This window comes from Sabethes cyaneus, chromosome 3, assembly GCF_943734655.1.
Source record: "Sabethes cyaneus chromosome 3, idSabCyanKW18_F2, whole genome shotgun sequence".
In the NCBI taxonomy this organism is placed as follows: Eukaryota; Metazoa; Arthropoda; class Insecta; order Diptera; family Culicidae; genus Sabethes; species Sabethes cyaneus.
Window position 1 is genome coordinate 75,098,003 of NC_071355.1, and position 23,653 is coordinate 75,121,655.

Sequence of the window (23,653 nt, forward strand, 5' to 3'; positions counted from 1 at the left end):
CAGATTGAGAAACATACCGAAAATGAGTGATTTTAGCATAGATGATAGAATTTATATGAATGTCTCGTCTGTTTGTCTATGGTAATAGCTCGACTGGCTTTCACCATTGGAAGATACTCGAGGCTAGTTCTATAAATTTTGATATAACCTTTTCGAATCAGCTGTTTCTGCAGTTTCCAAATTAAATCTATCAGGCTGAAGTATAAAGAAAAAGCGCACATGTCATACAATTCGCAGAATTCGGCCGAACACAAGGCCATGTTTTCGTCGAGTTTTGGCAATAATGCGGTAGTAATGCCGTCATAAATTCAATTCGGAATGCGTAAAATGTTTCTTCCTTCTACTCTTTCTTTTTCTATGCTGCACTTCCATTGAATTAGGTGTTTTTCTCTGTGGCAGTTCCAATAACCAAAAAAAACAAGGCCGTCGGTATACAGAAGCTTTTTACCTTTTGGTATGGATTGGCAGACGTCATCAAGAAAAATGGCAGACAGCAATAACCCAAGATTACTGCCTTGTGGGACGTCTAAATGGTTGAATATGGTTGAATGATGACTCACTCTATCAAAAGCTGCCTTTTGTTCAATATAAATGGCTCAACTTGTAGCCTGTGACCCATGAATGTAAGGCACTTTCTTTTGAGGTTCCCCCAAAACATCTTCTATCGGTCGCATCTGGAGCACAATGGAAGAATCGACAGTCTTCGATACATTTATCTTCAGGCAGTCCATTTCCTCCAGACTCAAGTGATCTCTAGGTATAATGGACCAACACCGAGACCGGCCAAAAAACCGCATTCTCATTCGCGTGATACTGGTGACATCTTCTGGTAAGAACTTTATTTTGTATATCTCTCGTTGAACAATAAATCGGCTGTCAAAGATGGCACCGATGATGAAACGGCGACAAGTTGGACTGTGAGAACTATCAAGCGATCACCGTTCTCAATTCCACCTACGAAATACTGTCCCAAACCATTTTCCGTCATACATCGCGATTTGCGAACAGATTTGTGAGAACTTAACAAGCAGACTTCGTTGAAGGACGGTCGACAACGAATCAAACACACTGCGGCAGATCTGCCAAGAGGGCCGTGAATATAGAGTTCCCACGCACCATTTGTTCACTGGCTTCAAAGCCGCTTATGATATCATCGCCCGAACAAATCTATAGGAAATTATGGACGAGAGCAGCTTCTCCAGGATGCTCATCAAACTGATTTAATCAATTATTAATAACATGTGTCGTTGATTCTTCTCGGTGAAAAAAAGACTCTTTTCCTTTTTTGCGTAACGTTTCAGGCTAGTACGCTTCACCTATCGTCAGACGCATTTCCAATTTAATTATTTTCTTCCCCGGCTAGCCTGAAACGTTACGCAGAAAAGGAAAAAAGTCTTTTTTTCACCGAGAAGAATCAACGACACATGTTATTAATAACGTTACGGTGACTAAAAATATAAAGTTAATCAATTATTGTCGAGTTCATTCGAATCACACAGATGGCTTCGTCAAGGTGGTGGTCTCTCATGCCTGCTGTTGAACATTGCGCTACAAGTTGTTATGAACCGAGCGGATATTAACACGCACGGCACGCTCTTCCATTGCACGAAGCCGGCGAACGGCGACCGGCAGAACCAAGGCCGACCAATGTCGCTAGGGCCCCTATACAAGACGCTTATTAGGCCGGTTGTTCTCTATGGGCATGAAATGTGGACAATGCTCGAGGAGGACCTGCGAATACCTGGAGTTCTTGAAAGACGAGTGCTAAGAACAATCTTCGGCGGCGTATATGAGGTATTCTGGACAAACCCAACATTCATCATGATTATGAAGATGGTTTTCACCAGCAACTTAAGTCGGACCTTTCTGGGTGACTGCCTGCTGCTCAGACACGGTCGGTCTCAGCTGAAGCTTGCGCACAAAAATGTACTTTTTGACCAGCTACTTTTTGCCGTTTGACCGGTTGCTCCGGTCTTCCAGCTCAGGGCCCGGAACGACTAGGCCAGCTTGCTTTCGGTCTTCCTCTTCAGCTTCTGCGTCGGACAGGAAGAACCAGGTATTCGTTCGACGTTGTTAGTTTTCTCCAGAATGTAGAATGTCGTAAATGCTGATTCGGTTATACCCAGTGTTTTGCCGAACTTATTCCCTCCTGGGTACGTACTAACAGTACGAACGAAGCGTCCAGCGTAGTTACTTGACTGTTTGCGCCATGGCTGCTGCGAAGCAACTGATAATGCTGTGAATTTTTTTCCGTACATAACTGTATTGCTACGGTTGGCGATGCATAGGTGGATTCACCGCAAGGTGGTATGGTAATCGTACGAAAAATTACTAAAATTAGTCTAATGTCGAAGAGGGCTGGCTGTTTTGTCACTTTTCAGGGGTGTCCAAATCTGGGCATCATGTTCCCTAGGGTAGTAGCCTAGTAGATTTAAGAATCTTCAGCACGCCTTATTAAAAAGAAACTAGCAAATAATAATATTCCTTAATTACTGCCTTATGGGACGCTTGAAAGGTTGAGAAATTCTTCTTATACTGTTGATCCAAATTTGACGCCCAATAGACAACAGGAGACATAGTAGACAGTTGCGATAAGCATTGCCAACACTATAGGAATGTTATCAGTAAATTAGCCGTATATTTCGCCAAGCTAGTTTATAAGTAGCATTTGATATGGCTTAAATACTTAATATGCATTTGAATTGCATTGATAATGCTTATTGGTTTCCTAGAAAGCAGGCTTGGCAAGCACTTTTCGCTTAGATTTTGCTCTTTTGATTGCTGCACCTCAGCCAAGCAAAATTTGAAAAAGTGGTGTATGGAGCATTTGTAGAATTAGTTAATATCTGCAATATTGCTGAGGAAAGTCACGTTTTATCTTTTGTATTTTTGGCGCTACAAGGCTGCTACCCTGTTGGTAGCAAAAAGAGCGCTCTTTTTGCTAACAACGACATTGCATCCCTATAGCGCTGTAAATACAAAAGATAAACCATTACTTTCTTTAGCAATATTGTAGACAATAATTACTTGTTCTACAAATGCATCATACACTACATTTTCAAATTTTGCCTGGCTGAGGCGCAGTAATCAAAAGAGCAAAATAGAAACGAAAAGTCCATGCCAAGCCTGCTAGGAAGATTCGTTGGAACTCCTAGACGGTCCAGTTTGGCAAGCAAAATATGGTAACTGACTCTGTCGGAGGCTGCCTTTGGGTCGATATAAACCGCATCAACTTGAAACACCTGATCGATGGACGTAAGGGACAACGATGGGAACTGGGCGAGATTGGTGACGGTCGATATAGCAGGAAGGTATCCGTGTAGCTTTGACGAGTTGTAAACAGGTACCGAAACGGTTAAACTTTTTCTATACATTTACCAGCATGCAATGCCGTGTCATATTCTTAGCCAATACCATCGCCCTGTGCTGTTTATGTCTCGACAGTGACTATCTCTTGTAAGTGTCCAGCTAGCCCGAATACGTACATGATAATAAGCAAACATTTTCGTACGTCAGCTGACCATTCATACGAAATGTCGTGTAGAAATGACATTCAATTGCCGCCTTTTGCTTACAGTTGTAGTTGGAATAGTATGGAGAAGTAAAAGAGAATAAAGTGTATTGGGGACCTCCTTATTTAAAACCGCGTTCTTTAGGGGAAAGCTATATGTTTGGTTTACGTGCGCAACAGCAAAGGAGAATACAAAAAAGTGTCTCTAAGACTAGTAACATTTTCTCCCCGATACCGAAAAGTGTACGACACGTAGAATAAAAGATGTTTTCATTGTTCTTGCATTTCTTTTCGTTGCTTGTGTACCAGTAACATGTCGCAAGACAAGTAGCAAGAAAAAATGGTGAATGTCTACGTGTTACAACTTGTAAAAGTTTCTTGTTTATTGGTCTCTCAAAAAGCTTTGAGCCGCATATAGTGATGTTACTCCACGGTAGTTAGACACGTTAACTACGTTTTTTGGTACGGAAAATATAGACGATTTCTTCTAGCATTCTGAAAAATCAATTTATCAATAAGTTGCCATTCTTTTCATTACACATTACCAGCGTAAGAAAACTTCTGCTTATGAGTATGAGTTGACTTTTATGTAGTAGCTTTCTGGGTCATGTCCAGCGTTCTCTGAAGAGTTGCTCATACTTCTGACGATGGTCTCTCGAAAATACCTCGCCCAAATCCAGAAAATTGTCGATCTGAGAGCAGGCGTCTCTGTCCGTTTTCAGCTGGGTTGTATACGGTTTTCCACGAAATACCCATGAGTACTCCGCGATATGGTCTTCGGCGAAATGTTATTGCACACACAAAACAATCCTACTTCTTTTGTCACGGAAGAACATAGAAATTCCCCTCTGATATGAAAATATAAATCAATTTTCATTCACTAGCCATTTGCAGCATTTTGTTTTTAATTTCAGCATATGGTGCTCTATTTACACTACTACCAATGTGTGATCCAGTAGCGCCTGAAAATCTTCTATCGTGTTGACATAGCTAGTATTTGAGTGACAACCACTTGCTTTTGGTGCTAGTGCATATGAGCGATTCAATGATACACTAGCGCCAGCAGTAAGCTGTTGTCATTGCAAAACTAGTTATCTTCAATGAGCCGGTATCTAGGCAATACCGACACGTTATCCATCGGTCTCTCTTTTGATCTGTTTTCAAAAAGCATCTAATCCCTGTGCAGACTATTTCGGTCGGTCGGATTTTAAATCCGAAATCTGTCTTAAAACCTGATTTAATCCACCTATTGGTGAAAAGAACCTTTGTTATACGGTCTTACTTGCTATTTGAGATAGAAATCGACACGTCTTCGGAACATAATTCATCTATTAGTTAACGTTACATTGTGTGTTGGTTTACATAAAAATTTTGGAAATTGAAAAAGCTTACAAAATTTGAACAAAATAGAAGCACTTACAAATTTTGATAGTTCCTTTTCTCATGAAATTGCTGAGTAAGTTGTTACTAATGTGGGTAAGTGCAAGTAAAAGTAAGTTGTAAGAAGAAATAAGAAGAAGAAGTAATTTTTATTAACCTTCGGTTACTCACGCTGTTGTATTCTGAATAACATGTGTAGGTTTTTGAATGCCATATTTACCAATCGTTGTTTAACTAACGTATATATTTCAATAAACTTGTTATGAGCAAAATGTCTGAATTATTCAATGCAATAATACTTTAAATTGTTAGGAAAATAGATCAGCATAAACCGACAGCACAGAAACGAAGCAAGCAGCATGTGAGGTGTACCACAATTGGCCCCAACTGGAATTTTTTCACGTTACTTCATATGGAAAATGGTGTCTGTATGTGGCAAAACTATCAGCAAATGTAAAATGTTTAAAATGTATCCGTCAGTTGGTAGTCGGGTAATTCGGGGTTAAAATCAGGGTATTTTTATAATCAAAGTTCTACAGTTCCTAAACAAGCAAACATAGAGGTATACTATTTTCAGCAAAGTTGTGTATTTTTACTATTTGCATAACTTTGAAACGCATGAAAAAATCATACAACAATTACAAAAAGAGCTAAAATAGAAAAACTGATTTTACAAATACAGAAACAATAAATAAGATTTCTCTGTCTTCACTGAAGAGATAGAAGGTTACAGTCTTCAGCAAAATTTCTTGTAATAATATGCTCTAAAACTTTGCAGAACACATCAATGTGTTACATTGAAACTGAAGAAAAATAATTTTTTTATTTCACTTTTAGGGGGATTAATCAAAATTTAAATTCTACCAAATGATAGAGCATTCAATTTCAAGAAACTCTTTCAAAGGTTCGATAAACTTAAAACCAAGTTTTCCTAGTCAAAACTCTAGTGCGCACGTTTTCTTTGGTTTTGGGCTATCGTGCGCGCGAGTAACTGCGTTACAAAAGTTGGCGCGAGTGTTCGAGGGTTAATATCTTTTGACCGGTAAAACCAATTCTTATGAAATTTTGCATATATATTCGTAGTGTCAAAACCTCTCGTTTGATATTAAAATAATTGAAATTAGGTAAATTATCTTGGTTAAAATCATTATAAATTATTGTTAATTTTGGTGTGGTGTATACGATTGCTTATAACTTTCAAATTAAACGTCCAATCAAAAAACCATTCAATAGTGATCTATCCGGTTATATTACCTGCCAAATAAAACTAATAGCGCATAAATCGGTTTGGCCATCTCTGAGAAACAGGCGATCATTTGAACCTTATCAAAAATGGTTTTTTAAGGCTAACTTTTAAACTGCTTGACCGTTTTCAATAAAACTTAGTAAAAAGTTTAGTAACAGCAAGATCTTTCGTTTGGTACTAAGATTGTTAAAATTGGTTGCGTAGTTCAAGAGAAACGCGTGTCACGTAGTTTTCACATTTTTGCTTATAACTTTTAAACGAAACGTCGGACCGCAAAGCAATTCAATAGTGATATACTAGACAATAATACCTTTCAAACAAAAGTAAAAGCGATCAAATCGGTTCAGCCATCTTCGAGAAACAGGCGATAGAAAATGAGCTGCACATACACACATACACACATACACACATACACACACACACAGACATTGCTCAGTTCGTCGAGCTCTATCGATTGGTATATGTCATTCGGCCCTGCGGGCCTCGGATCAATTTCGTGTTTTTCGACCAATTTCTAAACCTTTGTTATATAGTATAACAAAGGTAAAACACAAACATCACTATAGAAAATGGACCCAATTTAGCCACAGCGACTTCATCATTTCTCGCGACCATAGCTCCAATTCAATAGCGTCTCATTAAGACCAAACTACACGCCGATATTCAGTAAATATTATTCTATCAACTGGTATAAAAATCTTGTCTCGAATGAATATAGTTTCAACGTAATTCCTGAATATTGTTTAAGCTACCGCTTAATGGGCTGAAAATACCTCCCGTACCCTACATTAAGTTTAATGATGCTTTAAGTTCAATTGCACGGAACTCCCTTTCTTCTGAATTCAGCCACTGAGCCTCGTGAATCACTGTGATCTAAACTGACCGTTGTTGTGACTGTCGAGCAAGCAATCAAGTCTATTAGAATCGGTTAAGAGATTGGATATTTAAAGTAACGAGTTTTCAATTGTTTGCCTTTAACCGAACTCGTAATATCTACATTTCGCTAATAAGATTGGTAAAAGGATTATTCTAGATTAGCGTTTCGGAAAAAAATCTCAAAGCGCACGAGGATCATCAGAAAAGCTAAAGCAGAGCTAAACGCCCTAATCACGGCGAAAAAAGCTGAAAATGATCTAACAAATTCGCCATAGTTCTTCTACGAAACTACAAACTGTGAGTCGTTTAGTTGAAATTTTATCGCACTCCACTCTGTCTCCGCGAATACACTTACTTACCTACCAATCGATTTCAATTCAATATTACTTTGCTGCTCTCTGTGTGCTGTAGGCCCGCTATCGGACAGCAAGACGATCGCTACGACAAACTGCTTTTCCTGATTCCGTTTTTATTTTTCGCGTAGATTGGACGCGCAAAGGCGAGCCGGGACAGGCCACCAGAGTTAATAGCCAGTAAGTCACCGGAGTTGCGTCCTCGTCGTCGTCGTCGTCGTCGTCCCTGTTGTTGTTGTTGTTGCTGTTGGTGCACCGTTCGCCGCTAGCCAGGTTGCCAAGCCGATCGGTAAGCGCTGATCTCACGAAGGGGCTAACCCGCAGGCGCCAGAGACGACCTGGATCAGACCGCGCGCGCTCGGCCGCTTCCACCTCCCATTGTACCGAAATCTCACCGGACGGGCGGTGCTAGGGGGAAATGAAAAGAAAATCGAAAGAAATAAACTCATAAGTACCACCGAAAGTCGTGATCTTATTCTTTATGCAATGAGAGTCGTTTTCGATAGTTTCTAGATTCGGAGGGCTTGGACGCGGTTGGCGCTGGCGGGGAATCAATCGGTTGATCAGGAATACGCGCGCGCGGATCTTCCCGCTAACGGTTTAATTATATTTAAACAATAATAATAAGGTTAATGAAATGATAGGCATTTGTTCTTGGCAACGCTGGTATTGAATGCCAAAACTTGAGAGCTCCAGTGCTCCCAGCATGCCGCTGCGCTGCGCATCAGATTCAAGAGTCGTATTTTAATGCGATGGTAACGATTTTCCCGTCCCAGTTAGAAGTGCAGTCTTCCCACAGCAGTGAAAAGATGATCGTTCGCGCAGAGGATTGCTATCATCGTCGATCAGAAAATAATTTATTATTTTATATACATTTTCTGCCGACCCAAAACGATGGCGACGCGAAGCGAAGTGCCGCAACAATCTATATGTGAGTATGAAGAGCTTTTAATCTCGTAGTGTTCCCCGGGAATACAGCCGGGCACAGAAATACGGCCAGGTTGGCTTTCTTTTAAGGCGAAACGTGCTCGTATGATCGATTGCTCATGATGGTGGAAACCGCGTGATCATCGTGTCCGCCGGGCCAACGAGGAGGGAAAAATACACACCCACGCTGAGAGGAAAATTATATACCATTTCCCTCGGGGCCACTCTCGGTACCTCGTGCGGCTGTCAGCACACACATTCTACCCATTTCGCAAGGGTATTCTGCTTTAATTTATGATTAAATTTATTAAAATTTGACACTCGATAACTCCGCTTGACAGCGGTTCGGTTCAGGCACATGTGGCCGACCAGTTGGTGACAAACGTTCAAACTTGCTGATTTTTAATCAAACGTAATTGAATTAAATATTGTGATGTATGCGTTCAAAACTTGGACCCTCTCGACGAAGTTGTCCCGTTTGTCCACGTGGTGTCAGATTGCGGTATCATTTCACCAAAAAAAAAATAGAAGAAAAAAAGCTATCGTCCGACAAAGACCGTCCGAATCCTAGCAGCCAGCCACTCGCTGTATGCAAATTTATGCAAAATTATTTCCTGTTAACATTCTATAAAACAGCATAAAAATAGCGCCTCCGGTTTGCTCTAGTTCAATTCCCTGTATGTAAGTTCCATTCGTAGCATGCCTTCCGGACAATTGTCCTCTCAACCCCCCCTCTGCTGGTTCCCCGTTAAACCGTGGACGACAACGTGAACGTGTTACAATATTGCATATGTGACCGATTCCGATGTGGCCGTGTCTTCCCTTTTGTGTTTATGAATAATGTATAATTTCACAGGGATCACTTTTCTCGATCTATCACGACGACGACGACCGACGGTGCAACCAACCGTCGGAGCAGCAGCGTCGCAAAAAGGGGTTTCATAATCAATTATCTACCAACGAACCTCAAAATTATCTCGTTGCCGAAGGCACCCGCAGTCACCTCCTACTACTCCTTTAGTTTTCCGAGAGATGAAGCGAAAGGGCGCAGAAAGGCTTCCCGGTAGAAGGATGAAAGCCGAGCACCGAATGTGATACATCTTCCCGTTCCTTCCGGGCTTGAAACCGAACTGAACTTCTGCAACAAATGAGTGAATAATCCTGCGCCCGCTTCGTGTGAGCGTCTCGTCCGTCCGCGTCCGTTGCCGAGTGGGTGGGTGAGCGCGTATAGGATTCCCTCTGGGGCCTTCGGCACACGAGAGATAGCTTTTGCGGTCGGTGTCCGATATATTCATTCCGGCTGCATTGCGGGACCACAATGTGAATCTAGATAAATAGGTGTATCATATATTTTTTAATTTAATTATCCGATTTTCGTGGCCCGGGGCGGCTTGATGGATCTGACGCCGATCCTGAATGCTAGTTGTCCGCTAATGGGAAGCTTGAAAGTGCTGTCTGCTTCGTATGATGAATAGCCTAGATTTGCTGTGGGTTATCTGGCCAGCCCGATCGCTCCAGACTGAACGGTTTCAATTACTTACGGGCTGTACGCTGCGCTGCGCTGACGTTCACACAACAATAGAAAGTGAACACGTGTGCGCCCGTCAAATTATGCAATCTTACCGTGATGACGACGGTGAAGATGTTTTCGCTGCACCTTCGGTTGGCAATCATCGGTGTTTCGAGCGATGTTTAACGACTAGTAGAACACATCAGAACACCGTTTTTCAACGCTTCACGGTATTTGTTAATTGCCTCCCGTTTCCAGTTTTGTAGTTTCCACCAATGCTCGCGTAAATTCATAAAGGCTTTTTTTCTGTTCGACAGCTTCTCTCATCAGTAATGAGATAAATAATAAGAAATTATTTCCGCTCCAGTCCAGTGGACCCAGCAAAGCTGCAAGTAAATACATTCATTACAAATTTAATCGCAATCCTTTCACCTCAATCAGTGACTGATAATAATGTCTGCACACCTGCGAAACCCTACTGACGAACCTACTGACGAACCTACTGACGAAGTTGCAATATTTGTTTATACTTTTTTGATGACCACAATCAGTGTGCCCCACTCACCGCACACGCACTCACGGTGGGCGGCACACTGATTGAAACTCGCTCCGTTACTGGGAATAATCGAGCGTGACCCCGGAGAGCAACGGTAGGCCGAGTAGACCGGCTCGGCGGCTTCCGTGTCTGATCCCGCAGGTGACCCTGCACTGATTGAGGTTACCGTACACACCGCGCGCCGTTCTTTGATGAGTTGTTGGATGTCGGATGAAAAGGCACAGCCCGGCCAGAGTGTCGGGCATCCTCGCGAGGATCTTGCTGGTGGCGGCCGTCGTTACACGATTATGTAGATTTTCGTTCCACGTTTAGCAAATGTAGCGCTGACGGCAAAACAGGGAATCCCAAATTATTAGTTTCGTCGGAAAAGCCAACGCAAGAGAGTGTGAAGCCGAACGGAGGCGACGACGGCGATTTGTTTTGGGTGGGCTGTGATTTATTTGCTCTGTAATATTCTCATCTCTTCTATGACGGTTTTAGTTGAATTTCGACCAGGTTGCACGGTGGCCAAAAACCGATCATTTCGCAATTTATCAGACACTCGGAGCAAACCGGCGTTCGAACAGCCTTTGCGGTAGGTCTTAATTTCCTCCGAGCTTGATGTGTTTATTTAACGCTCACGTCCCAGTGCTGATGATCGTGCTGACGGAAGGCTTCTGAAATCTGCAATCAAACTCCCTGGGCAAAGTTCGGACGGACGTGAGGTTGAAAAATGAATTTCCTCTCCACCATGGTTTGTGCATCTGTTTCGTTCCGGCATCACCGGCCGACACAGGTAACATTATGCAAATTGAAAACTGCTAAAAGTATCCTAATGGCTGTACTTTTGTGCCCATACATTCTATCCAAACAGAGCACATTGTGTACTGAAAAGAATAATCACATTCACCGCTATTGTCAGCCAAATATTGTTGCTGCCACCGCTCGTTCCATCCGGACAGGACTGTTTCTCAGGAACTGCATGTTCTTGCCATTCATGCCCATCGCCAGCGAAGGATAATGAATGGAAAGTCCGTTCCCCTCCCGGTGTCCTTACGCTGCTGCTGAGATCGCATACACTCCACGGAGGGCAAAAGGAAGCAAATGCCCAGCGGGAGGCCCCATTGACTAGTTGTCCCTTCAATTTCCGACATAAACCGAAAACACACACAAAAAATCTCCTAATTATTAGAAACTTTTCCCCCCTGACGTGCCACTCCGAATACCGACGGACAAACATTCAACACAAAAGTGCACACACGAATGCGACACAATGTTTCCGATTGTTTGACATTTTATCGGGACCAGCCTCCCATCAGGCGACCGCGCAGTCAGCAGCCACCATTCATTCTATTGCTTGCCAGCCTCCTCAGAACGTTACCCGTCATTATTGGCATCGCTGGAATGTTTTCACAGTGTGCCAATCGAAGAAAAGGAACGCGATTCCCGGTGATCTTGGATCAAAATATTACCCCCTCGGAGCTTCGGAGCTTCGGAGACTAACGACTGCGCTTCCCATCAACGGGAGACGTACCGAATTGTACCGTTGCACGCCAAAACGGATGAATAATTAACATGTTTCCCAAGATGACCTCCCATTTTCGAACGAACGTGGTGCGGTGCCGTACCAGCCCCCTAACCGTGAAGCACCGTGAATCTCTTATCCTCACTGGCGGCTAATTACCGCGTGGAGTTTTGTCTGTGTGTCTGTGCCAGCGCACCAGAAAGGTTAAAACAATTAATCTTTCCGTTCAGGTTGGCCACCACAGTCAAGCCAACAACGAACGCGTTGATTCGCTGCAAAACCTTAACCCGCTTCTTGACGAGTTTTGACACACGCTTTTGTTTGTAAACAACATTAGGCTAATTCGGTAAATGATGAAACTAACGTAATATTTATGCTGCTTACCTGATAAATTTCATCGTAGTTTGACACAAAAATACGGTTTGAAAAGCTTTGAAGATTATCAAAGGTGACTGTGTTTTTGTTTTTATGGTTGTCAGTTCACGCAGCAGTGCTGCGAGAAATACCAAATTTTCAACAATTAGTGACATTTTCCCCCTATTTTCCACTCATTTCAGGTTGCAAATCATTCTTCAAACGATCGGTTCGGAGAAACCTGACCTATTCGTGTCGCGGAAACCGAAACTGTCCGATCGACCAGCACCACCGGAATCAGTGTCAATTCTGTCGTCTACGAAAGTGCCTCAAAATGGGAATGCGACGCGAAGGTAAGTCCCAATTATTGTGCTTGCTCAAACCAACTCAACAGTCCCTTAAATTTAATTAACACCTCGCTTACTGCCGGACTGGCCGCTCGTATGCAAAAAAAAAGCTTAACAAGTTAGGACCTTGCGTTGCGGTTCAGCACCACGCTGCCGCCGGCCGGCCGCCCGGCGCGGGTATTCAGGTGCTAAACAGGAGCGATGCACTCTGCACCTGCACCTCAAACAAAGGCAAGACTAAAGGTTAGGTTACCGGCAATCGCGGAGCTACTGTCGCTTTTGACACGCCAACGCCCGCGACTCGTCGTGCCATTTTAAGCCAATTTGTACAAAACGTAAAATGGGCCGCCAGCCGTAATAAGAGATGTCAAACCGATGCGTTTGTTGACGGAACAAAACACGAAAATGGCCATAACAATAACGAGCTGACACTTGACGACACAGCAAGGTCGTTCCTTCTTGCCCTCTGCTCATATCCCGTACGTTGTTGGAGGGAATTACGGTCTCGGTTGAAATCTCTCTCTCTATGGAACAATAACCTATTAAATTCATTAGTTTTGTTGGTACTCGCTGAGCGCCTTTTGAGATTATGTACGCATTCAGCTTGCTGTTGCTATAGAAGGATCTTGACTGAGCGACCGAGAAGACACTGTTGTTGGCGTCTTGGCGACAACGCGGGCCGCCCGGCGAGATTACTTATGTATTATTAACGCTGCATTATTCTGTGACACGGCTATTTTATGCTGCTTAAGCCGGCGTTCGCCAATGTGCAGTCATTATTTATCGGCTGTGTAAATCGTAATGTTATTACGGCCGAGAGCTTTACGGTCAAACGTAATAACGGTGTAATGAATGCATATTAATATCGTCATTCATCTCGCGTATAAACAGTGTCAGAATGCGGGAGAAGAACATATTGGATTACATTTGTCACTGTTCTGTTCACCGGCTGGCTGGCTGGCTGGCAGCACAGTTGAGCTGTCAAACTGATGAAAGTATTACGGCGACAATTAGGTACGGTTTTCCTATATTTGCTGTGAGAATTTCATCAATTACGAATTGTTGGCGCTGCGCGCTGTTTGCATAACTCTTTGTTGCACTTTTCGATGCGAAACCCTTTCCAGTTACCATTCTATTTGCAACAATCATGAGAAAAAGGTAGTTCACTAATATCGTTATTAAGTCAAAAATCCCCTGCAGGAACACAGTAGGCACAGACTCTCCGTTCCCATCGGAGCGCCCTCCCGCCAGGTTGGAAATGGCTTAGAAAAGAAAAGGAAACACTGTTTCCTTTCTTTTGCCATCGCAAAATAAGAATCGTTAGAAAACAAGACCTTCCGCTGAATGAAGAAAAAACAGCAACAATTCAACTTGAGGTTACATTACACACACCTGAGACCGCCCAGGTGGAGAGTGCAACTGTCAATCGATGGGCGGTGCAAATGTCAAGAACCATTCGAATTGGATGCCCCGGTGAGCGTGACACTTCGGCACTCAATGGAGACATCAAGTATGCATTGCTTAATAAATATTAAAAACTCGGCTGATACGAAAATCACAGCTTACCATTGTGTGTGGATAAAAACACAATGAACACATTTTCCGTTGTAAATAAATACGACTACTCAGTCAGTGGCGTCGCATGTCAAACGCAAGTACTACAGCAGTGGTCACGCTAGAGTAAGCTCGGCAGCTCCCGGAATGATGTGGCAAGTTCCGGTCCGAGCGGCCATCCGAGAAACTGTTTTTCACAGCTTGTGATTTATGGAATGGTTATGATTTTTAATATTTTAAACAAATACCGTTTGCCCGAAATCGTACCAGATTTTTTCCCGTAGATCCTGCGCCGAAGGAAGAACCCTTTCCGTTGCTGTTGGGTTCCATTCGATCCTTACAAAATTTTTTAATATGTAAAGCAAATATAGACAGACAATTGATGAGGGGATTTCGCGCCATAGCGAGATACGGATTAAAATCTGTCTGTCTGTCGGCCGGTTGAGCTTCACTTACAGGACGGTTTTCTTCCGCCGTCTCCTGCGCTGTGTAAGAACAATACCGGCTGAAACTATTTTCTATTGTTCCCGAAGAAAGATTTATGGTTCGGTGTATATTTGCACCATTCTCATCCTTTTCCCCCAGCCCGCAAGTAAGTCCGATGTAAAATTAAAAGACACGAAAAAGGACTGACCACTGGTCAGTCGGTTACTCATCGGAAGAGTGCCCGAGAAAAGGGGTGAATCTTAGAAAAACAATCTGCGGCAAAACCGGCTCTCCGGTTGTGGCCGACACCATGCTTGGGAACCGGTTCCTCGAGCGGTCAAGAAGCGCCGAACTGACCGTTGGAATAAATTAAGGATTATTATTATTATTATTAAAGGGACAACACGACAGCGACACCCGAGCACAACGAAGCACGCTGAAGGACAATATTTGACCATCCGTTTGTCCGCGCTTACGTGAGTGAGCTCGGAACCGTGGCGCGGCGAAAGCAGATGATGTCGGTCAGAGGATAAGATTGTGACCTTCGGTACACGCTGGCATCACGACAAAGGACGTTCGGCGTGAGGATTAGAGGTTTATCGTTTTTGTTTCCGACGACAACGGTGCGTCGTTGAATGTTGTGGTTTGGGACGAAGCCTTCAACTGGACGTAACATTTTAAGTTGTGTCACCCGCAAATTATAATAGTTATGACACATTTATTTAAATTTTTCTTTCATCTTAGAAAACAATGGTAAAACACCAGTTTCCGTTGAACCAAAACTCTAAAAGCCGTAGCGAAGTTCAACCAGAGCTCGATAACTGTCGTTTCAACCATGATTTCGTTTTTCACCTTCGTTTGCCCGTGTGCCGTAAGTTATAAACACGCAGAGAAAATGCCCATCCCGCCCATCAATTTGGTCGCCGAAGCCAATAACCAATAAGCGCATATTATTTCCCATGTAGAACATCGGTCATAAATCCAGGTTATGAGCCGGTTCGCTCTCGCGAAACACATCCTTCGCCCGCTTCGCTTAGTTGAAGACCTGAAATTGATGATTATATTGTTAACAAGAGCATCGTACAACCATAATAACAATAACAGCAACACGCGGTTAGGCAAGACTCCCCTCAGCTGTGCCCTGCAGTCGGGTGGAAGCATGCGTATGCATTACCCTCCCCCGGCCAGCGGCGGATCGGAGGAAGGGACATCATCGTTCACCGGGCCGCCGCCTCAGCCTGACTTCGATTCCCCGTGGAAACTTTGTAAAACAATTATTGTGTGGGTGATCAATGATGATTATGATGTTCAAATCTTGGGCTGCCTCGGTCTTTTACTCCGTTGAAAAACGACAACGACAGCGGCGTCCACAACAAAACAGGGGTGTGTAAAAGCTCCGTTCAATAACGGCAACAACATTATCTCGATGTCAATCATAAGTGATCTTTTTTTACTGCTATGTTGGTGTGTGCGTCGATGAATGTAAAAATATTTTCTCTCTCCTGCTCCGTAACATCATTATCACGAGCTCATCGCTCTTTTCGCCGGCTGTCAACTTCGTCGTTCCATCGCTATTGGCTTGGCTTTGGTGCACAAGATAACACAATCGTTTGAAGAGCCACTCCACGTCCCCCGTCCTTCCTTCCAAGATGGAAGATTGACAGTTGCTCTTCTCCCCTTTCTTCGACCCCACATGACAATGCCAAAGCACGCCACATGTAAATGATGATGTTTGCATCTTCTATTGTCCCGGTGCGATGCAACGCTCAATCCGGAACTCCGATAGATCTTTGCCCGTACTCGGGGATGACTTATCACCGCAAGCAGCCACAGTCGCACGCATCTGTCCACGGATCAGATCGCACCGTTAGGAAACTCTTCGACCACGGAACCGTATGGAACCGAGGAAAAAGAAAGGTGTCAAAACTGACCTTCTTCCGCTGTGGGTCCATTAAATGTTTTGACCACTGGCCATCATTACCCGGTATTGTGCCCGTGTGCGTGGTCCTTCTTCGGGATGTGAAATAATAAAAAGGTCGTGCCGCATTCAGGAAAAAACTTAATTAAAATAAAATGACCATTTTTAAAGTGACAAAACAGCGTTATAAATACCGGACACATAAACTGATCTCTCGACGTAGATCCATTGCGAAGGGTTAAAATAGGATAGCACAGTAAAACTGTTGAAGCCAAAGGGTTCAATGGTACAGACACAGGTAGGCCGTCAGGCATTAAGTGACCCCTTTTTCCCGTACGTCTTCACTGCCGCTGCGCTGCAATCAGCGGCTGTTGTAGCTCGGTTAGATTAGGCCTTTGTGTGCCGACACCTGAAACTAATAAGTGATCATAAATTTGACCTTCGGTAGGTAGGAAGATGCGTGAATCCTTCCTAATCGAGCCGAGCCGAGCCGTACCGACGGACACGGACTGCGATGGTACGATACCCGAAGCGGGAAAGCGGGTGCAGATTTACATGGGAATTTGCGCAATTAAGGCCACTTTCTGACGAGGCTCGATGCAGGCACAAGGCACAGACAAGCATCACTCGGTTTTCGCTGGATGTGTCGAAGAGTTATGAGTGGTAATTAATCTGATGCGTGTATAGCTATGTGTGTACATCAACGGAACATTTTTCCGTTGTCCGTCAGAGAGTGGCAGATTGTCCGTTCGTTCGGTGGGATGCACACATGCGCGTTGCACTGGGAAGGAGGGGGCTTGAGAACGCGACGGTCCGATACAAATGGCTGTTGCATTCCGTTTGTCATATCGGCGAGGAATCGTTTGCGGAAAAGTGTGAATTTCTTGGATTGTACCAGTGCCAGGATTAGCGCTGAGTGTGGCGTTATTCATACAGCTCATACGATAGCTGACCTAGAGGCAATTATCTAATTGTCCTTCCGGCAAAATAAAGCTTAATAAACTTTTGAGAACTACAAAGTTTAATTAAATCAATGTTAATTTTCATAGAAGCTCTTAAAAATATTTACAAATACCATTTAATGACTTGAAATCAAAGGAAAGAAGAAAACTTTTTCCTAATAAAGTCTACTATTAATTTTATTCACTACAGATACGTATTTCGCCGACGACTTGCATATGAATAAATGAGTTTTCCTTACTTCCCCGATAAGGTTTACACGGGGAAAGTATTCTACTAAGACGCTCCAAAAACTTCAGTAAAGCAAACAGTCTTGTTCATACAGTTCATTAAGTCTAGCCGGCATAAGCGGCAAGGTTGCCCGACAAAACATTCACTCGAGACATTTTTTATACGGTTTATTTTAACGATTTTTGAACTAATGTGGATTTTTGAATTAACAAGGTTTTTTATGACGATTTTTGTATTAACGCGGTTTTTTACATCGTTTGTAGAATTAACGCGGTTTTCAGCGATTTTTAAATTCGAGCGGTTTTTTCGATGATTTTGAATTGACACGGTTTTACGTCGATTTTTGAATTAACACGGTTTATTTTATGACGATTTTTGAATTAACGCGGTTTTTTACAACATTTTTCGCATTAACGTGGTTTTTTAACGGTTTTATTTTACACGGCACGTATTCCCCATGTAAAAAAAGACTTGAGGGTACTAAATATGAAATTACCCATATGACTAACGAAAGGTACAGTTTGTAAACAAATACAAGTTAGTGCATGTGCTCCTCAAGGTTCTCCTTCGGGTCTCTTTCTTTTAATTATTTATAGAAAAAATATTTCTATTTTTATTGAATAATAATGAAAGAGATGGTCACAGCGAAATTAGTTTTAAAATGATGTTTCTCCAGGAAGACCATTGCTCTGTACTTATTTCCGAAAGCGGCGCTCTATCTATTGCGCCAGCTGTTTTTCCTCTCTTTTTGGCAGCCAAATTCCATCTTTTCTAAACTTGTTCTAGTCGCTTGCAGTTCCACTACTTCTTCTTCAGTTTGCCTACACAATCGACTAGTACTAGTAAAGTAGTAATATATCCTTAGTTCCGGGATTCCGACCAGATTTCACTTTTTGGGAACCACTGCGACGCCATTGTCGTTGTGTATTTCTTCAACTACTGAAATGCGGCAACCTATTCTGAAGTCACTTCTTTTGATGAAAATACTACTTATCATAAAATCTCCAAGTTGATGCAATCTACACCGACTTACCGGCAGCTTTTGATAAAATCAATCACCAGATTGCAGTAGCAAAACTTCAGCAACTTGGAATAAGTGATAATACGTTGCGCTGGTTCGAGTCCTACCTCACAGGACGCTCAATGTCCGTCAAAATAGGTAGCGTTATATCATCACCCTTCTCTGTCACATCCGGCGTACCTCAAGGTAGTCATCTGGGGCCGTATATCTTTCTGCTTTACCTGAACGATATCAATTTTACGCTGAATTGTATGAAATTATCATACGCAGATGATTTCAAACTCTTTGCAATTATCAGAAACAACACGCATGCTGAGTTCTTACAAATGCAACTAGATAATTTCGCCGACTGGTGTACAACGAATAGAATGATCCTAAATGCCGCCAAGTGCTCTTGTATTTCTTTTACACGCAAAAGATCAATTCTGTGCCATGATTATAAAGTATCTCAAACAACGCTGCAAAGGGAAACGTGCGTAAAGGACTTAGAAATTCTACTAGACTCCAAGCTAACATTCAAAGAACATGTAGCTTTTATTTCAGCCAAAGCATCGAAAAATCTTGGCTTTTTATTCCGGTTTACTAAGTATTTCGAAAATATCCAGTGCTTAAAAACTTAATATTGCTCATTAGTGCGGTCGATATCAGAATATGCCGCTGTAGTCTGGGCGCCGTACTATCAAAACAGCATTCAACGGATTGAGTCTATCCAACGTAAATTTGTCCGCTACGCCTTACGACTCCTCCCTTGGAACGACCCTTTGAATCTTCCAACCTATGAACACCGCTGTAGTCTAATTGGGCTTGATTCTTTGGCTGTACGGCGAGAGGTTGCTAAGGCAATCTTCATTTCAGACATCTTAACCTTTCAAATTGACAGTTCAGATTTACTTCGGCTCCTGAACATCAACATCCGTCGTCGGCATCTCCGATCTCACCATTTTCTCGATCTTCCTACATCACGCACCAATTATGGTCGAAACGAACCTTTCTCTGGCATGTGTCGTGTGTTCAACCGTTGTTATAATGTATTCGATTTCCATTTGTCTCGTTCTGTTCTGAAACAAGTTTTTTGCGTGCTTTAAAGTAAATTACGTTATTGCTCTTGTGTAGTGTTAGCCGTTAGGATATAGTTACTTTTTAATACATGTAATAATTTTAAGTTTCCAATGTACAGTTACTAATTAAGTTGTATCATTTGGTTTGTAAACTGTTGATGCAAAAAATGAAGGTTTTGTGCCTGCTGAAGAAGGAGTCGCTAAAGTCGATCCACTCCGCGGGCTTTTCCCTTCTCGAAGAATAAAGAATAAAGAATAAATCTTTGATAGGACTTGCATTGTCGTCCCAGTATCTACCATATCTCGGGTACTTTTTCATTTAGACTTATCTGCAAATGAGAGATTCTCTTCGTGTCTCCTCTCTTCCGCTTTTTACGGCGATACTAATGCATTGAAAACAAAATTTTCAAAACATTTGGCTAGCTAGTGACTCCGGCAACCGATTCATGCAAAGCTGATGTGTCAAAATGCATTAGTATCGCCGTAAACGGCGGAAGAGAGGGGACACGAAGAGAGTCTCTCATTTGCAGATACGTCGAAATGAAAAAGTACCCGAGATATCTTGTCATTGATGTAGTACGCACAATTAAACATACAGACGAATCAGCAGATCCATCTTTAAATCGCTCATAAGAAATGTTGCACAGTCGGGCGATTTAGCCTAACGCAAGCTTACTAAATAAGAGGAAAAGTTGGAGGGGTTTGTTGTCGGGCATGTATAACTTAATTCACAGATGGGGTCTGGCCAATTTCGTTTGTTATGGCGACTGCAACCATCCACCCCATTTTCTTCAAAACGTTCTAAGCTCGATGAACACTACACGCAACTAATGCCGCCAAAAATTGCCAAACAAGCCAGAAAACAACTCATAGTGAGAACAACGTCGCAAAACATACGCCAGTCGAAGCAAATCACACCTTGCCAGGGATGGCACCTCCTCAGAAGAAAAAAAGAGAAGAGAAAAATTCAAACTGTGCTCAGTCTTCAACACGATTTATTCTACTCCGTTTCGTTTTAACTGTGCTCTTTCTTGCTGAACGCAGTTGTATGAGCAACCGCACACTGTGCTACTCATTGAGGAGAATGTTAATACACTTTGAATAAATTGATGCGATGCGCTGACGTATGACAACTACGGGTAGTTTTAACATGGGTAGTGCGTTGAGAAAAAACGACGATTGTTAGTAGCGGTCATTGCCATCAGAAAAATATTAATCCATTAATGCAGTTGAATCATGATTCTTACATTTAGTATATTCAGTTGAGTTTGGCTGCCCGTGAACGTAACTGCATCATATGGTTAGGCATGTCACAACGGCAACAGTGCGAAAAATGTTATTTAGATATGGCAACATTTGAATTCCCATACATATGCTTCTTGTCGCGTACCAACAGGAAAGTCCCATTATAAACAAAGGCAATTCTCCGCTAAGATTCAAAATATAACGACTTTTGATTGTCTTGACGCCTCTGAGTCTATAGCTGCTGTACGCGCACCGGTTGTTTTGTTTCCAGGTTTACTGCTGTAGCTACCGAGAGGACCGGGAGCAAAACCGAAAGTTGCTCATTTAAAGAGCGCATTAAGAAATTTTTCTGCACGTCAGTTTTTCTCATTGTGTTTAGTCTGTTTCTCATTGTGTGGATTTACTTCTCATTTCTGAAAGCAGTTCTGCTCATTGTGCGGAACAAAAAAAGTTGCACTTTTTGCACAATGAGTGAGGAAATAACAAGCCTGCACCTTGCATTCGGAATCCCATCCGAATAGTCTATATATTGCGATATAAAATATATTCCAAATTTCTTAGCTCAGATTTTACCCTTAAAATCACACTGAAGGTAGAATTTGGTCAAAAGATCGCCAATGTGAAATCCTGCGGTTCACTATCTGATACAAAACTGATAGCTCGTCCCATTTACGTGGGAAGTTGTTAACCGACTCGGACACTTTCTCTCTGTACCAGTTACACGCTACTGACAAATAGCCAAACAATTTGTCATTAGCACATATTACACATTGCAGGCAAATCCTCTAATATACCATAAATACTAGGATGCTACAACGAATTTGCATGACCGGCAAAGTCCCGTAGAGCATCTTTAAGCTTTTTTTGCCCGCCGAGTTTGATTCCCGTCACGGTCCTGGTGCAACATGTGCCACGGAAACGTCAACGAAATGTAAAGTTCATAAAAATATTCATTCATTCGATGTTTTGTTACTTCGTTGACTATTCAGATGAAGGAGTGTTCAAAAGATTGGACAGATTTTTGTTAATTTTCGTTTAAAAGATCCACCTTTTCCAATTTTCTCCAGCTTTTGGCATCCATTTTGACAGATTAGTTGCTTATGCTATAATGGTTTTTCTTAAAAGTGTTTTTTTCTTTCAAAAATATACGGGTTTAAGAGAGTTTTATGGCAGCATTGTTAAGATAAATCCGTCTTGGTAAAAAATGGCGCAAAACTATTGTTAACATTGTTTAAAAGTTTAAAAAAACGTCGTTTTCAAACAGAAATAAGATATGCTTCAACATCACCTACAAGATGAATGACGCTTATTGACAATGCAGTTTTTTCGATGTTTCTTCAAGTCTTCTTCAATCATACTTTAAAACTGTTAATCAAATAAAACCAAATTCACCGGAGGAAAACTATTATAAAACCTGACAGACTCTGCAAAGAACGGATAAGGAATACTATAAGGAATGAATAAAATCAATAAATGATTTATTTGTTTCTTGATTGTTACCAGGGATGCAAGATGTTATGAATAATTATGCCTTACAACCACAATTTCAATAGATGAACTTAAAGAATCAAGAAAGTAAACTTATAAACTACGTCGTGCTGAAACTCTCTTAGTTTAAGCATTGTCAGCTAGTTGGTGTTGTTATAAAACAAACGAAAAATACTAAAGCAACAATTGAATCATGGCATTTTACAAAACCAAAAACAACGTCTTTAAGCATCTGTATACGGAACGAACTAAGGAAAGCTTACCATATACAAGTATATTAGCGGATCCTACTACTCACCACCACGTATAGTCAACGAACCTTGTTCGCTCTCTTGTGCATTCAGGAAACCGCTAACATCGACGCCTGTATGCAGTGCGCCTATAACCCTCCAACTAAGCTCTGTAAAGATGGCGTTCGGAATGATGGTTTCTCCAAGTACTTCTGTAGCACAGATTTTCGGGTACATAATTTACAGTCTTTATTTCCTATTCCTCTATCCCGGTACCCCGGCCATATGGAGCTGGAAAGTCTTACCTGCCTCAAATCGTTGCACTGGATATGGATTAAACACTGCAGTGGTATCACCGCTTAATAAACATAGGTTATAGGCATCGTGTTGTATGGTTTTAGAAAGCAGTTCGATGTTCCGCAGGGAAGACACTTCGGACATTCACCTTTTCTTATACAATTCACGGCGATTATTGTGGTCCTTTTAAACCAAACGCTGTGAGCAGCTGTAAACATTAGTTGGTCATGTACAGACCTGATTTGAGCACCGGGTGGAGCGGAACTGTCATATTGTGTGTGTGACTGAATTGTTAAATATCTATATAAGTGGATAGCACCAAATGAAGAAGATATCCGAATAATAATGGCATTCGAGCTTCGTATTTTGACTCGGTATTGCCTGACGGCGATGTAACGGGCAATTAAAATCTTGGAATTTTTCGCGGCCCTTATGCTTAACAACAAACGAGCTCAGAGAGAAATGAGGGTATGTATGTGTTAGCTCTCTCTCTCCTCTTTTTGTTAATATTTTTTGTTTTATTTATGCTTGCCCAGTTTTGCTAAAACAGGCGTCGAAACAAGAAGCATTCCGGGAGCGCGTTGTACACTTCTACGAACTGCAATAGAAATCACGGCAAAAAGTATACGGTACAACATTTAAAAAGGCAAATATGTTACGG

The 23,653-nt window shown here is 42.1% G+C and overlaps 1 protein-coding gene across 1 annotated transcript in view; it reads left to right on the plus strand.

Annotated features, from left to right (window-relative positions):
- Nucleotides 1-23,653, plus strand: part of LOC128739205 (nuclear receptor subfamily 2 group F member 1-B) — a 175,740-nt gene that overhangs the window by 28,022 nt on the left and 124,065 nt on the right. Inside the window, exon 2 of the mRNA XM_053834640.1 lies at nucleotides 12,421-12,570. Coding sequence (XP_053690615.1) covers nucleotides 12,421-12,570 — 150 coding nt within the window. The remainder of the gene's footprint in view (nucleotides 1-12,420; nucleotides 12,571-23,653) is intronic.